This window comes from Haliotis asinina, chromosome 2 (genome assembly GCF_037392515.1).
Source record: "Haliotis asinina isolate JCU_RB_2024 chromosome 2, JCU_Hal_asi_v2, whole genome shotgun sequence".
In the NCBI taxonomy this organism is placed as follows: domain Eukaryota; kingdom Metazoa; phylum Mollusca; class Gastropoda; order Lepetellida; family Haliotidae; genus Haliotis; species Haliotis asinina.
The window spans coordinates 75,118,092-75,136,130 of NC_090281.1; the positions used below are offsets into that span (position 1 = coordinate 75,118,092).

General features: G+C 40.0%; 1 protein-coding gene across 1 annotated transcript; it reads left to right on the top strand.

The window, feature by feature from the left end:
* Positions 1-15,655, top strand: LOC137274309 (transmembrane protein 144-like). Its single transcript, XM_067807448.1, has 10 exons — positions 1-69; positions 5,025-5,190; positions 5,888-6,007; positions 6,746-6,845; positions 7,560-7,640; positions 8,761-8,854; positions 9,025-9,119; positions 9,529-9,632; positions 10,292-10,563; positions 11,462-15,655. The coding sequence occupies exons 2-10, from the start codon at positions 5,049-5,051 to the stop codon at positions 11,543-11,545; spliced, it is 1,092 nt and encodes a 363-aa protein (XP_067663549.1). The 5' UTR covers positions 1-69; positions 5,025-5,048; the 3' UTR covers positions 11,546-15,655.
* The last annotated feature ends 2,384 nt before the right edge of the window (positions 15,656-18,039 follow it).

The window sequence follows — 18,039 nt, forward strand, 5'->3', positions numbered from 1 at the left end:
AAATCATGTAATTCACATTCGGCAGGCAGGTGGCACTGGGATGGTGCTAGATTGAGAAGACGATTTAAGGTAAGTGTATGTATGTACAATGTGTGGTGTGTGGTATGTGTGTGTTGGGAGAGAGAGAGAGAGAGAGAGAGAGAGAGAGATAGATACAGAGAGCAAGAGAGAGATAGAGAGACAGACACACACACAGAGAGAGAGAGAGAGAGAGAGAGAGAGAGAGAGAGAGAGAGAGAGGGAGTCTGAGCACATTTGATAGTCTCCGACCCAGTTTGACGTTTATCTAGTGTGTGTGTGTGTTTGTGTGAGTATGTGTGTTGTGGTGTGAGGTGTGTGTGTTTACTTATCCCACTCATACATTATATTTTCGTAGTCATTTTGTCATATATTACATAAAAAATAAAAAATGCATTGTGTCTGTGTGTGTTTACTTATCTCATTCCTACATTATATTTTCGTGATCATTTTGTCATATATTACATCAAAAATCAAACATGCATTTTCATAAAGTTTCAACGAGGTAGAGTCACTAATGTGCTCCTCCTGTTCAGAATATGTTCCTGGGTCGTGCCCAACTCACAACTACACTATGTGGAAACCGTTTTTTCCTGAAACATTCATTTTAGATCCTGTTCTGCATATGTTATGTGCCAAGGTCATGGGTGATTATCATGTATGTTTACTAGACATCTAGGGCGGTGGGGTAGCCTAGTGGTTAAAGTGTTCGCTCGTCACGCCGAAGGTCCGCGTTCGATTCCCCACATGAGTACAATGTGTGAAATCTTTTTCTGTTATCCCCCGCCGTGACGTTGTTGAAATATTGCTACAACTGAGAAAGAACTACACCCACTCATCTGCATAAGTCACCTTTCAGAAGGTGAAAAGAAATTTCCCTCCGAGTGACCTGTACTCGCAGCTCAGACCTGTAGCCGCAATTGCCAGCAGGAGTTGGTTTCTAGAAATGTAGGTTGCTGCTAAATCATAGCTGATAACAATATATATAACCGTCTGATATCGAAGTACGTTAATAACGACTCCAGCAAAGATATTAACGTATCATCGTCATCAAACGTGTGTCACACATTGTATCATTATTCTTATGAAAACCATACTGTTACATTAATAGGGATTTGGGCTTACCACTGGTCTAAAAGCCAGAACTCCCAAAATGGTTAAAATGAGGTGCAGTTCTGGCGACCGAATGGGGTGTGATTTTTCATAATCAGGAATGGTCACCAACTACCGTGCGTGACTACCATGCAGGGGCCCTTTTCAGGTGCAAAACGTCAGGTCAGTTATGATGACATTGTAATCGATAGCTAGATGGTTTAATTAAATAACTCTGGTCTGGATTTTACCGATTTTCATCAAAATAGTAGTTTTGGAATGCTCAGACCATGATTTATAATTGTGGACAATAATGCATATGTGCATTACATATATGCTGAAATATATTGGTAAGGTCAAAGGTCAATTTTAATAGAAAGAGCTCTTGATGTGAGAAAATTATGTTTTTTTCGGATTCAGCTATATCATTTTAAAATTATATATTCCTTTGGATGGCATTGTATTGAAAAAGCAATACAAGGAAACACAAGTTGGTGCGTCGTATTTGAATCAGCAGTATAACATAATTTCTGTTCAACAACAAAAGCTCCATACTTTGCATAGTATCAAAGAACCAAATATGTGGAAGATACAGTTGGATTGTCAGTAAAATCACACCGCATACCAGAAATCTACTAAATATATAATTCTATTATTCCAGAGGACATGTGCGCCACTTTTTCTGTTTCCAATGTGAAATATTACTTTGTTTTCCAGTTATTTTCAGGTAGGACACACTGATCAGAAAGGTGTATTGGTATCTCACACACCCCTCATATACCTGTAAATTCACAGTATTTCCAGTTCGCTCCTCTTGATTGTAATAGGTGTTTTAATTTCCGATTTTTTAAAGCTTACCTAGGTTCGAAATAGGAATATTTCCGTAGGTGGGGAAATATTTGTACATTTGTAAATTTTCAATGTTTTCACGGCTTCAAAAACTTGTACATCATTCAGGAAATCAAGGGTAGATATGTGAACATTTTTCTATGCTTATGTTACCAGACGAGTGTTAAAACAATGATCACAGAAAAACTGAGTTTATATTTTATTACTCCGTATATACTGAATAAGCCCAAGTCAGCTCTGAGATACAGAGCCATTGAGGGTCTAGATTGGCTTCATTCTTTACTAATGCATGACAGAAAGGGTTGGGCCGAACGTTTGGGGTATGAGACGTGCACCTACCATGAGTAAGTCCGAGCCATACAGCGCGAATGCTGTTCTTGCAAGGAGGTAAACGGATTAAAGAAAACCCAACCCCCAAAACGTATTTCTTAGTAATATTAGGATTTGTATTTCGGAATATACATACTCTGTCTATTGGTCTGGGCAAGCAGAAGGTGTCCGTCATTTACAACATGCTCTGCTGATCACAGTATGATGCTTCATGATATCTTTTGGAACACTGCTGCTGACTATAGCCGTCTTGGTAGTGTTCATCTAGTGAGGTTTGTCAATATTTTACAGCTGATGTTGTATTGTCGACGTTCATCAGCTACTGTCAAGTCATTAACGCTTTAGGACAAGGTTGTCATGCGACAATGAACGACAGATGGTCTCTAAATATCCATATAGTCGAGGCCACCCACTTCTGTCAATATGTATAAATGATTTCAAGTTTTGTCCTACAAATTTAATAGTAAAGCATCTGCCAACGTATATATCAAGTTCTGTGCGCGTATTGACTAGCTAAATACAACTTAAAACTCTGAGATACCACGTATACAGAGATATTGGGCTGATATTGGCGATATATTATGTTGTCAGTAATAGGTTTTGGAACCATCTACAATCTATGTCTGAGAAGGGTCCAAATTTTCAACCCGCCTACCTCACCCTCTATTACCCTACCTGGACATCCATTACTCAGTATTTTAATTCCTGACATCAAATGTATTCTTCAGCTTCGAGGTTTTCATTATCTTAACCATGTATTATAATAAAAAAGTGAGTGTAATTTATGTCTAATCTCCAGGAATAATGCAACCTTCTTATTCATGAAAGACTATTTAACATATTTCATTGTCTATAATCTGTTAGTCACATGATCATAGGGGGTCCGGGTTTTGATACGGGTACTCGGGTTCAACTCATTACCCACCCGTCCCAGGTATCCGCGTTACCTGTCCCAGCCCTATTACGATCCACATCATGATACTATGCATTTATTCAGTAATCAGTCCCATAGGTTCACAAATATGTTGGCTCAAAATTGATCTTCGGCAACCAATCTTGTCGGAAGAGGGAACTAATCTGTTCAGGTGGTCGTTCTCGGTTCCTTGTTTGATGCGCCCCATCGTGTCCCACTTGCGATTGTCGATGCCCATAGTGTCATGACCGTGTTATGTGTTATTCTTTTGTGTTCATCAATACTAAAACTGAATTCTACATGTTTTTATGAACGTTACAGTATAGCATGATATTAATATGAATATTATCTAGAAATATCTTGGAGTTGTCCATAGAGGTACGCACTTGATGTTTTGTATTTAAAGAAATACGCTTCGGTCGTAAAAGAGCTTAATTAAATATTCTTTTGTGACAATGTTGCAAAATTGTGCCGTGGACATTCTTATATCTGAGCATGTAAAAGTCCATGTGCAGGGAGGTGTAGCTGTAAGGGCTTGAATCTGTTGTTGTACTTCAACATGTGGATGTGGACATGAAACATGTTCACGTGGTCTTTACATTGTTTACGTTGACTGGCATACCAACTGGGAATACGCTATGCCTAGCTATTGAAGCAATAAATACGAATTGATATGAAAAGATTTACTCGTCATTCTTAGATGAGCAACGACAGGCATCTGGACTAATAGAATTATACGTAGTAGCTTCCTGGTATGTTGTGTGATTTGTATGATAGTCCAACAGTATCCTCGACATATTTGGTATTGTTGATATTGTGCAAACATTCCCAAAGCCACTTTCGTAAAACATATATTTTCATAAATGCAATTGACTGGATTGCATGTTCTATATTCGATTATTTACAGACAGCTACCATATAGATGGAACATTGCTGAGAGTGGCGTTAAACTCACTCACCCACTCACTCACGGAGACACGTGATGCATACACATCCATTAAGTATTGATAAAGGCTAGCTCAGAACAATTATGGCCCAATATGAGCAGGACATTTGACGCAAAATGTACGATCCCAGTGGAAAGCGTGATAGAATGTTTTCTCTCTCTCTGATGAAAGACTTTCTCCAAATGTTTAAGACACCATCAGGTTTAGTTACAGTTTTCCCATCAAATAATATATTCTGTGATGATGATGCTTATTAATCTTCTTTGCGAGGCACTTTAGAAGGAAAATCAATTTCATCACTTGCTTAATACTGGCAAACAAGGATAAGTTGAGCACCTAGCTGACAATTGATCCGTCTTTGCACCGAAGCGTCGCATTCATTGCTAAAAAGATGTTGACTATCCCTATAACTTTTTTAAAATACTTTATTCGGTCCTCTTTTGGTGCCATCAAAATGTGACCATAAGCAGTTTTCTAGCCTTATTTTTATCACGAAAGCATGATTTCAAATCTTATGATACATTACAAATATACGTTTGTCAATATCCATTTTTTACCACACCCGTTTCTTAAATTTGAATATATTCAACCATACAGTTCAAATTACGAGCAACGTAACGTATTAGGCAAGGGCTAATGACCAAGCCTTGTAGAACACCATTTTGCTGAAACAAAAGAGCGACACTCAGTCAAAGTATAGTAATTGTCGTTGTAGACTACCGAAATGTTCGTGTTTTTTAAATCTCCACACGTGATGAAACGTAAAATTGTTTCATGCAAAGGAGTCTAAAACATGCCAAAACAAGAAAATCATTAATTTATAGAACTATAACTAATGGTGATATAATGGTGATTAATTTAGTCATGGTGTACAGAATCACGACAGCCACTGTTGAGGGATGGAGAACTCGACCACCCCGTTGTCAAACACCACAGACGTGGACGGCCTTCCCCAGTATGTCGGCTTCATCTGCTGCGGCATTGCCTCCATCATGTTCGGCACCAACTTTGTACCTGTCAAGAAGTTCGAAACGGGTGATGGTAAGTGGATGAATGATGGTTGGGGGCGGATGAGAGTAAGCGTGTTTTTTTAAGTGGACCAATGTGTGATAAGATCGAGTAGATGACAGTAAGCCAACAGGTGATTAGGATCTTATCGGGGATGTAAAGCGAGGGTGCGATAATTAGGAGATAGGTCTACCGTGTTTTGAAATCAGAGGTAGTATTACCGATTTACAATAGTTCTAAGTTTAATTTTAATCGCAACGCAGCTTTTAAATGTTATGTTAGACTTATTGTAAAGATGATAGCGAGTGGATGCATGGTGAAAACGGAATGTCGATGATAAGAGGGTGTGTAATAAAGAGGATCGGTGATGGTAAGCAAGTGAATGATAAAGACAGATAAATGAAGGCAAACATATGATTGATAAAGACGGATAGGTGATGGTAAGTGGGTGAGTAATGAAGATGTATAGATAATAGTACAATTCTGAAAGGCACACGTGATGGCAGGGTAGTGGATTGAGTGGGTAAAGGGTCCGTGATGGTAAGACGTTACTGATTGTAGGCGGGTGAGTGATGAGTGATGACGACAGGTAGGCAATGGTAAGCGGACAGATTATCAGGCCTGTGGTTGAAGAGGGCATGTGTGTGATTGGCAAGCTATTGGGTGTACTGACGTGGCAAGCTCAAGTATGTATTCCTTGACATGTGACATTCCAGTTTGTTATTTTCAGGCATGTTCTTCCAGTGGGTGTTGAGCAATGCCATCATAATCTCGGGTGTAGTGATCCAGACAATCCGGCTGTCACGATTTTACCCGTTTGCCATGGTCGGGGGCACCATCTGGGCCACAGGTGAGTGACAGGCTAACATATCGAGTCCCTCCCTTTATCGTGTTTGGTTACTGCAGGGGGGAATAACAGGACAATATGTCCTTTCTTTGTCGTGGTTGGTTATTACATCTGGGCCGAGGAGGAATGACAGACGAACATGTCCCGCCCTTTGTCGTGGTTGGTTATTTCGCCCTGTCCATGGGTGAATGACAGACGAACATGCCCCGCCCTTCGTCGTGGTTGGTCATATTACCTGGTCAGTGGGTGAATGGCAGACTAACGTTCCAACATTAACCAATTAAAGCGTAGTTTTGTCGAGCTTAATAGAACACGTTTCAAATTGTAAATTTTCGTTATTCATTGGCATTTCTTTTAGTGTCTGCAAGATAATTGTGGGAAAGATGACTGAGATTGTAGGGCAGTACTTTCAACGTACATAGGTATTTATTCTTTGCCTACAAGAGGGGCTTGGGATAGTCTGTTGGTTACTTTTGGAGCTCATCAGCGGTGGGACCTGGTTCAGCTATCAACAGTGGTACAACGTTGTTCAACCAGGTGGTCCTATTTGTTCGTAATTCCGAAAAAAAAAACCAAAACAAGCAAACAAAAGACCTCCAAAATCAACAACAAAACAAAACAAAAACAAAACAAAAACAAAACAAAAAAACACACCAAAAACAACAACAACAACAACAACAACAACAAAAGTGGAAAAACATTTCCAGTGGAACACTACTCAGTCACTAACTCTTCCCTCAGGAAACATCTGCGTGGTCCCCATCGTGAAGACAATCGGCCTTGGTCTCGGAATCTGTGTCTGGGGCTCCGTACAATTACTTGTCGGCTGGGCCAATGGCAGGTATGTTGTGTCTGTTATGGACGGAGCGGTTGATCTGATACAGTTTGCTGTTAGGATGGCAGAGTGACCTTTATCTTACCTAACACATATATGTCGTTTACTGACTGGCTGAGCACTTCTCTATTTTTTTTTACAAGCGAGTAACACTTTTGTTACCTGCTTGGAATGCCCAAATGTGGAATTTCAGTTGGTTCTTAGTCTTTATCTCGAATAATTGAGTTACGTATGATGCACGGAATAACTGATGGTTTGTGAATGGAAATCGATTTATGGAGATAACTTTAAAAAACCTTTTTTTGTCTAGATTTAAAAATAAATAAATTCGGATAAATTGTTTGTGTCTGTTATTGGCAAATTGCCTGACTGTAGTCCTCCTTATTATGAACCGATACCCGTGCTTCAAACAGTTTGAGGCTTATGAGTTGATATACCCTCTATGGGAACATAAACAAACTACGAGGGTACATCAACCCATGTCCCTCTCGAGACCAGTGAACAACGTATAAAGGCGAGAGATCTTGTAAGACATCCTGAGTCGGATTGTCGGGCAAGACTGTCACCTGAATGATGAGAGTGCTTACGGTCGTCACGTTCACTTTCAGTAATACCTAAATAAAGCATCGTTTGGACCAGTCTTTAACTCTTTATTAGTAAATCAATATCGAATATGGCGTAGTCACTGTTATATCATACCTTGAGATTTATATGTTGCAGGTTCGGGCTGGTGGGCGTGGACGCAGAGATCCCCAACAACCTCACATTGAACTACGTCGGCGTGTCCATCTCTTTCGTCAGGTAAACAGGCAGATCTCGTCAGTGTCTACTTTATTATATGTGCAGTGGGTGGGGTGCATGAGCATGCGACGATACATGTGCCTTAGATAGGAGATGTGCGTCAAATGTAGGATTGATTGAGTTTAGTTTTACGCCGCAATCAGCAATTTTCCAGCTGTATGGCGGCGCTCTATAAATAATCGAGTCTGGACCAGACCCCCATTTTGAATCGATCTATGCATTTGGGATACGACGACATGCGTCAACCAAGTCAGCGAGCCTGATCCCCCAATCCCCATAGTCGCCTGTTAAGACTTGGGTTACTGAAGAGCAAGAGCGATTCTAACCGGATCTTCACGGGTGTAAAAAGTGTAGGAGGGCATGGGTGTCAGTGGGGTTTGGTTTTTGATGTGAAAATGCAGTTGTCTTCGGGATATGATTTGTTTTGTTTTGTTTAGCTTGCCGCACTCAGCAATATTCTTTTTGCAATTAGTCGAGCCTGGACCACATAATTCAGTGACTGACATCTTGGGCAGTTATTTATGCAACTGGGATTAGAATATGTGCGAAAAGCATGGGCTGCTGAAGACAATCTTTGGGACATTGATATGGGTCATATGGCTCGATGTAGTTAGGATTTATTGAATTTTTTCAATAGACGTAGTGGATATTCAGAAATAACCAATAATTTCAATTTTTTAAGAAATACTAGTTTCCTCATGACGAATTAACGAATTGTGTCCACCCAACAGATGGTTGTAATGTATTTAGTTTATGTTATGTAGGACGTCAGTTTCCGAAAAAAACGGTTTGTTGGAGTCACTCCTCTTGCAGCGCTTAGCCAAGTTCTAACATGGTTGGCCGCCAATGACTCTAACGTCCACGCCTCCCTGATTAGTTGTGAAAATGCAAGTGCGTGTACACGAAGATGAGTTTTAAGTGTTGGTGGAATTTGACATGTAAAAGAGTATATGTGTGCATCACAGATATAAATACTATAGATATAAACAGGGGTTAAAAATCTGGTGGTCGGGATCGATATAGGTGGGATTGAAATAATTAGACCTTTTCAGTTGCTTACACCAAGCATTAATGTGACGGTAGCATGTCAATGCGAAAGTGACAAGAACTTTCTGTGCAGCACAGTGATGTATGCGTTTGTCAAGCCAGATATAAAACCGATCACCATGGAGTTGACAATACCAGGACCTGACGAAGAGGTGGCCGATAGTAAGGTCAGTATCTGTGGGGAGTGATTGTTGTATTTTGACGTTTTGGGCAATGTTAAATGTACATTAATTCTATCGCCAAAGGATGGAATCTTACATTATACACAAATGATAAATTATATAATAATTATATTTATCTTCCATTTTCACGTCTTACGGGGATCCGTATGTCTCAGGCCAAAGACGGTGACATGGAAGAAAATGCCCCTGAAAAACCATCTTCCGGACAAATGTTTATAGAAGGATGGTCGCCTGTCAAGAAGAAGATAGTGTATGTTGAATGTTTCCTCTTCTAAACCGTCAGTTCGAAACATTGACATCAGTTTCAAAATATGTAATATGCATTAATACTGATGCAAAGTAAGACGAAGTCTGAATTGCGTTTCCCTGTGAAACTTTTTATACTTTCATGAAATCAGAGCACAAATTGTGATCTGACAAAATGTTTACTTTACGTTAAACCAAATTTCCGTGATAATATACTGATACTGATACTTACAGCAAAAGAAACGCATTTATGGCTTTTTGTCATGTGTTTAAATAGAAGACATAAATATCAACGCTTACTTTTACGAGATTAATTTTTTGTTCAGTATTTAAAATTACATAAAGTCAATCAGTTGTTATAGGCATTTAAAGAAATGACCCTATACAAATTGAGCGGTATTTCCTGTTTTCAGTGGGATTGTTCTAGCTGCATTTTCCGGTGTGATGTACGCCTTCCAGTTCATCCCGGCCAGATACCTACAGGAACACGAGAAAGACAGCGGTGCCAGTCAGAACTGTGAGGACGCTACTCACGTTTGGGTGCTGTGGGGTGCTGTAGGGTGCTGTGGGGTGCTGTGGGGTACTACTTAACGCGTTCTCTGTACACGCTATAAACTCGGTTCAATTCCCCACATAGTTACAATGAGTGAATCCGTTTTCTGATGTCCCCGTGATATTGCTGGAATATTGCTAAAAGCGATGTAAAACGAAACTCACTAATTACACTTGATACAGTGAACCCTTGTCATTCCGGAAACTCTGTCACGCGAACATATACTGTTTGGAACGACGAGTCGTTAGACTGTCACGACGTAGGTTACTATTCATTTATCTGCAAATATGTTACTTTGTTTAAAAACAAAGATACAAAAATTGGAACAGTCCAGATTAGCAAGGTCCCACTGTATCAAAAGATCACTTATGACCTAGTTACAGATGCAACTCCGTCGCAGGGGTTTGTTGTATATTTATGGTATCCAGACTTTGGTAGTACGGTCACATGCATTTATATTTGACCCCATTTTCCCGGAAATCCTGCAATATTGGCGATTACCTTTGGTATGGGCTATTGACACAATATGACTCAAGGATCCCCGATGTGTTAATTCGGATGATTTCAGTGATAGTAAGAGAATCTGGATTACCGGGGTTTAATTGTTCACAATTCACTTCCAGCCATCGACTACGTGTTTGCACACTACTGCGGTATCTACCTCACCGCAACCGTCTACTTTGTTATCTACACCCTCTTCCGGCGCAACCGACCCAAGGTGTTCCCCCGGGTGATCGTCCCAGGCCTTGTGTCAGGCCTCATGTGGGGGGTTGGCACGGCCTCGTGGTTCATTGCTAACAAGGCTCTGTCAGATCCCGTCTCCTTCCCAATCATCTCCACTGTCCCGATGGGAATCTCGCTTCTTATTGGAGTGCTAGCCTTCAAGGAGATCAAGGTGGGTTGATGATGTGAATGAAGCAAGAGAATGTTGCTGAAAGGCCCAGTCAGCAATATTCCTCATATAGCACAGCGGCTTGTACAGAATCAGATCCAGACAAACCTGTGCTCAATAGCATGATCTACATCTTCCACATCAGTGGGTCTTTCTGACCCTTGTCAGTCAAGTCACCAGACCACTTTCCCTTGGTGATCACGAAGTGGAATCGTATGACCAGCTGTGTGAACTGGCTACCTGTTTTTCATTACACGGACAACAGGTATTCATATATTATCCATCATAACGTATCTAATCAAATTACTTTATAAGAATCGCAACAACCCTACTATAAACTACATTCTTTTCAACTTTGATATACTTATTTTTACGTTGTACATCTCAGTGTCTACATTTGCCCTTTCTCTAACTTACATGAGAAAACCAGAATGGATAGAATTGGTCTTCAGTAAGTATGCTGTCTGTAAGAGACGATATGGGCGGTCAGACTCACTGACGTGGTTGATACATGTCATCGTATGTCAACTGCGTATGTTTGATCACTGGATTTTCTGGTCCACATCCGATTATTTACAGAGTGCGGCGGTAAACAAACAAACAAACAAACAAACAAACAAACAAACAAACAAACAAACGTTTCATAGAGCAGTACAAGTACCATTAAATCTCCGCATATCTGAGGAACTGGATATTACCGAATAAGTCAATAATGTTCGTATTCTTTTCTTTGAATTCTTTCTTTGTGTCTTTTGAATGAACCCCCAAAGGATAATTTCGATGAAATAAATCCCTTGTTTATTTACCACAGAGACCAGATACCGGTATATGTTTACCTTGATGTATCTAAAACAATCTAACAGGTTAGGTTGGTACAATTATCAGATTTCGTGTTTTGTAGGGCCGTCGCAATATCATCATCGTTGCCGTTGCCATGACGTTCACCATAGCAGGGGCGGTGGTGGCCGGGGTCTCAAAGACGTGATCCCGTGACAACAGTGTCTGGTGTTGGGAGGCATGAATATACGGACCGCTACATATTGCCGCCTGGTGTACTACTTTTAACACAATCTCGTTAAAATGAGGAATGAATGCTCGGTACCGCTTCACAAATCTCAGGACAGCATCGTACTTCCACTATTGTGATCTCTTAAACGACGGATAGCTGTGTCGAAATTAAAGTCGTTCTGGGGTGACGCCAACAGAAGGTATTACCTTAGAAACTTGTGTGGCAGTAAAGAGCACCAAAGAGTTTAGTGAGATTACTTTTTAAGAATCTGATATAAACTGTGGGAACGCACATTATAATATCATATTATAATACAATCATAATATCATTAGCGTTTAGAAAATAATTCCGATGAGAGCAGTTTATTCTTGAATCGATGAGGGGGCTATTTTAAAATCAATGACAGAGATTGGTTAAATCGGCGGGGAGTGTTGTTAAATCATAGATACTGTTGTTACATTGCTAAAGCGATGCTGCTAAATCACGAAATGCTAAATCACTGAAATGCGGCCGTAATGGACTGAAATCATTCTTAAATATATTGTTTTGTTAGTGTCATTACAGTTATGAGTATGGGCGCTTCAGTAATATTATATAGACGTTAGAACGTGATCTGTACAGTCAGTCTTGAAATCGCGAATGTTGTTGTTTTATGAGTGAATGAGTGAGTAGTTTTACACCTCTTTCAGGAATATTGACACAATTGCCAAATCAGAACATTCCTGAAATGGGCTCCACATATTGTACCCACGTGGGGAATCGGAACCGGGTCTTCGGTATGAATCCAGGCTTTAACCATTAGTCTGCAGCACTGCTCTGAACATGTGCGTGTGCCAGTTTGAATTAGTGTTAGTATTATCCCAGAAATAGAGAGCAATATACACAGTACCTTAACGTCAGACCATATGACCTAATTCAGAAAGTGTACTTCATCGCAGGATTTTAATAGGCCTATTTGAATGCAGCCGAATGTGTGCGTGTGTGCGTGTGTGCGTGTGTGCGTGTGTGCGTGTGTGCTTGTTTGTGTTGATATCTGTTAGATATGAATAAATAAATTCAAGGATTGTTATTTTTTTAAACGTTTTGATAATGAAACCACCCCTAATTACTCACGAACAAGGGCTGTCATGGAGGGGCTCAAAACGTTGAAATATTCGCTGCTAACCATGATTATGTTTGCTTGTTTTATAACGCCGCACTCAGCAATATTCACCTATGTGGAGACGGTGTGTTAATCATCGAGGTTGGACCATGCAATCAAGTGACCAACAGCACGAGCATCGACCTATGCAATTGGGAATCTGAAAAGTTCGAAATACCAAGCCAAACGTGCTCGTTGGTGATGATCACTCAGTAAGGACCCATCTCTGGTCAGCTGATGATCTTCTTTGTGAATGATACAAACGCCTGCAGATTAAAGGCTGACACGTGACATGGACACAGACTGCACTTGTGACAGTGTATGTATATACGTCTGGACATGCTCCACTGGGTGTGTTTGAAAGACGTTTCACCAAATAAAATTTAAATGAATATTATAGTCCTATCGCAAGCTGAACTTGAACGTAGTTCTGTTAGGGGCCTTCGTAGTCAAGGCTGCTTCACTCTTTTTCCACGTGTAAATTATAATACCAATTCAGTTTAGACTTTCAAGGTACTGTCACCGTATACCATTGCCACATGCCAGGATGGTGGTACTCCAGTAAATTGAGTTTCGCTGGTGTGCCTTGAAAATCAAAAGTATTAAGTATATGTTCTCAAAGAAAATTGATTCCAGTTCAGAAAGGGCTTGCAGGATATCAGATGATGCTAGTCGTGAAAATACGACGTGGGTGTGAGTTCTTAGAGTTACATTTCAGTTTTTGAAGTACAATTTGGGCCATTTTATAGGATACAATTTCTTTGGTTTCGTGAGTGAGATGTTTCGACATATATACTTGTACCGTTGTCAAGAAACTCTATGGAAACGTTGCATTCACGAAACAGAAGTTATCCATCATGTTTGTCCATATAGCTGTAGATGTGGGTGTGGATGTGGAACTGAAGCTTTCCGTCACCGTTGATCGTATCTCAGCCAAGTCTGCCAGATTTTAGTTATATTTGACACAATGAAGGTCTGATTCAAAGTCTTCTACCTTATATTATTAGATTAAGGTTGCGGGCAATCAGATTGTTTTCATCCCGGTTCTTATCCTGTAGACCTGACACGCGTGACGTAAGGTTATCTCCCCTACCAGATTGGCGACAGGTGCGTGAACGAGACAGTAAAGTGGGATAGGCTATTTATCATATACTTTCATGAGAAGTTCAGGTAACAGTGGAGTTCAAGATCATTCCAACTACATGGCTTTTTCAGGGTAGTTATCAACTGGTGAACTGACACGTTCGGATATCTTTTACTGCATCCCACGAGATGAGATGAGGAAACGCTTTAACCATATCATAGTTCTAAAATACGTGATATTTTCATCGGTCTTACATAAATATTTCTGAGTTTATAGAATAGAACTAATACTCAAACACGGAATACTGAACGGTGTCTCTGTTACTGATGATCTTCATTTTCCAAGTTGTAAGATAATTAGCATTGTGTGTTAAGCTTAAGCATGGCCCGTTCCAAGTGTATAATTCTCCAGTGAAATGTGCACTCGTATTAATCACTACGTTTACTTGATAAGTGTTATGTTAAGACTACATGTCCAGAGAGAAAATTAAAGATTACTCTGTGATAAGACACTCGCAGAGAAAACTGTTAGATAATTTCAATCATTTCTGCATTACAAGGCTTTGAAGCTATGGGGGTAATCTCAAGATTAAGATTCAGAAGTGTAGATTAGCAGCATTTTAAGTGTTGTTTAAGGATTTAGTCAATTGAACGTGTGTCCACACCATAGACCCTGAGAGCATCGGTGGTATATATAACGGCCTATATTCGGGGTACTTCACTCATGAAATGCACCGAATAAAGACTGGCCACTAATTGATGCTTCTCTTGGTTAAAGTAAGCCATGTTCGTTTCATTCAGTGTATGTTCCTAAATTATGTTCATATTTTCTGTTTTCTGTTGCTTTCCATACTGTTAGTTTATACGATATAATGCCAGTTAGACCATACAGTATTGGCTAAGTACACCAGGGAATATTTATGTTAGGCCAGACCATGTATCACCAGTCTATATATTTAGTTTACATCAAACTACAACATATGTCATATTTGGGATTTCACGTTCTTAGTAAAGTACAAATTCTAGTGTTTTTTTGGTTGAGTCCCATCCGGGATTCAAACCCGCACCCTCTGAGTCAGGCACCTAACAGCCAGCACACCGCGAGTTCCATTGTGTAATGCATCAAATAAGCTTACAGTATAATCTAGTTGCGTCAGGCATAATATACGTTCTGTAAATCACATTTACATATAATCGGGCTCGTGGAAGCAAAGAAATTCTTTTTATACGTCTTGTATATTTTTATTGCTTGTTTCATCAAAGTGTATGCCAGTGAATGTATTTCTAAACGATTATTGTGTGCGTTTAATTCAAATGTATTACATGAGATAACTATACTGTACACGGAAAACTCATAAGAGAAAATGAACCTTGTTTCATTCTGTTGCTCAATATTGCTACGTTTTCAGTATTGTTAAGCTCTAATTATGTAACATACATTGAACACTTTCAGTTTCATGCTGTTCGACAGATGATCTTAGTATCTCAAGTAGCACACTGACGTGTATATTATTTGTGACTGTATTTTTATTACTCCCTTTAAGTTGTGTTTTGTTGGGAATTGTCGCCTATCATTTACGACCTCCACAGACAGAAGATCATTTCAGTAATTGATAACACGTGTACTACGTGTCTTACCGAAGCGTTACCTCGTCAGTCCCCATGCATATTTCTCAGCTGCGCTGTCCTCACGTCTGTGTAGTCCTTGGAATTGTTTATTGTGAGGTATTTTGTCGGTAAGGTTTAAGTAATTGTTAATTCACATGGTTTTCATATGTATTATTTGTACCAGCTTGAAATATTGCTAATGTTATATTATGTATTGTACTCATGAAATGCACCGAATAAAGACTGGCGACTAATCGATGCATCTCTTGGTTATTTTAAAGGTGTTGCGGTCCTAAGCTAATTCCCCGACAACAATTCTAGGTTTATCACAGGCCACGTATAAACCCTACAATGGTTACTGTAAGGCCAAGGTTATTATAACTACTTGGCTACCACACTGCCCCAGTAACGACAATATCAGTTTTGAAATTTGCTGTGGATATTAATTGCCAATACATTTTCTGTCTGTAACGTACGTTGTGCAGCTGTTATCATAGTGAGTTGTGATATTAATCATAAATATTGTCACATATTGCCTAAAATACTACACTAAACTCTAAAGTGTCCGATGTTCTTAGCATTGCTATAATAATATACATTTTGAGACAAAACAATCTTGGCTGAGACTTCTCAGTCTTATGTCACACTCCGTATGTATGTACACTAATGACGCGCATTTTGTTGTCTCAATGACATGTCAATGTGACAATTAAAATTTAAAATGCCTTTCTGTTTCCCGTCCTCCCCACCGTTTAGCCTGTTTATCTGTGACCACTCGCGTGAACAAGTCAAAAGCTGGCAATTTTATCAACATGAGTAGCTTTTCGCAAAATGGTTAGCTACAGAAATATCAACCGGTCCGTGTACAGAACCTGAAGTGTATTTACTGAAGATAACGTGAATTTTTTTCGGTTACATTCTTTTTGAAGGGTTAAAGTTCATGATAGCGCAATGCATACCTACCATATGTTGAAAAGGCAAATAAACATACAGGTCACGAAATAACAGTAAACTAAAGTGCTCTTTTCTTATCAAACACCGACTTGTCCAGAAACAGTGTTATGGCTATCAGTGTATGAAGGGAAATACTTGACATCAAGATGGTGGCTTTCAAGCTCAGTAAAGCTAGGCGTTTCAATGTGCCTTAAGTCACTATATATAATTTTTATATTCATATAACTTCTAACCCTGTAAGCGTGCATATGTGGTCACATGTGACCTCTAGCAAAAGCCGTCCTTTGCAAGTTTAATTTTACACCGCATTTAGCAATATTCTGGCAATATTATAGTGGAGAATATCAGAAATGAGCGACACCTTGCATCCATGTGGGGAATCGAACCGGGGTGACAAGTGAACGCCGCTAACCCTACTTCACGCATAATTACACATCCTAGGTTGGCGGGTGAGAGTCTGTCAGAACAAGAATTATACTGATTTGAAGCATGGTGACCCGAAAGTAACCAGAGGTCACACGTGACTACATACCAACGGTTACTGAGCTAGTGGTCGTTGATATGGGGGTGGGGATGGCTGGGTGGGGGATTTGGGTGTGTCATTGTTTACATATCGCCCATGTAACTACGATTTTTGTGTCTCTGAACTGCTTAAATAACGTTTTCCAAAACTGAAAGTAACGATGGCCGTTGTTCTATTGCGGTATACTTTGCCATAGCATCGATAAAAATGCTATGTAAAAATTCTAACCACCCGTTTTCGGATTTTTCTATAGTAAATGTATGACTCGTCTTCCTACAGTGAAGGCCACCATTCGGCGGTGGTTGCCTGTGTCGGAGCTTAGCGCAGGCGCAACAGACCCAGGGAATCAGGCTGTGTTGGAAGGGGCGGTGAGGTAGTCTCGTGGTTAAACCGTTCGCTGGTCTCGCTGATGACCCGGGCTCTATTCCCTAAAGGGCCCGAATGTATGAAGTCCATTTCTGGTGTTCCCCACGCCTCTGTGATATTGCTGAAATATCGCTCAGAACAGCGTAAAACTAAACCAGCCAGTCAGTCATTTCTATGTTCGGGGTTAAGTGAGTACAAGAATTATAGCGATTGAATGCACCGTGTCCTGATAGCCACCTCAACCATTTGTCGACTTGTGACCTGTATCATAATCATCTCGTGTCCTCATGTGACCTTTATACGATCACTTTGTCTATGCGCTAGTATGTGACCCAAAACCGAAATTTGACCTTTGACCTATTGACACTGGCCATGTACTAGTATTTATCTGGTACACTCAGTCTAGTCATCTTTGTTATGTATGTAACCATAACTGACCGTAACCTAGTGACGTAACCTTTGACGTGTACTCAAGGTTGACGTCTAATCTCTCTAAATCTGTATTTTACCACAAAGTCAGTGATATCAAACTTTACCACATAAGTTTTAATTTAATTTAACTAGTTCCAAAAAATGAACCCAAACTGCCTTTGACAGCTTGGTTACAAGTCAGGTAGAAAAAAAGTATCGATCTGTCACATCTTATGGCGCTTGTATAGGTACAGAAAGTCTTCTGGAAATTATGCCATCAGAAATGCAGCCATTTCTCACATGTGACCTCTGACCCCACAGAAAACTTACTCCGTCACCTTGACCTCTCGCTGAATGGGGGCGTTAGAAACTGTGTCAGATAAG

Excerpts from the sequence above, each read along its gene's own strand:
- LOC137274309 (XM_067807448.1), top strand. The coding sequence starts at position 5,049 with ATGGAGAACTCGACCACCCCGTTGTCAAACACCACAGACGTGGACGGC. Across the intron at positions 6,008-6,745 it reads GGGCACCATCTGGGCCACAG|GAAACATCTGCGTGGTCCCC; the intron begins GTGAGTGACAGG and ends CTCTTCCCTCAG. Across the intron at positions 9,120-9,528 it reads CCTGTCAAGAAGAAGATAGT|TGGGATTGTTCTAGCTGCAT; the intron begins GTATGTTGAATG and ends TCCTGTTTTCAG.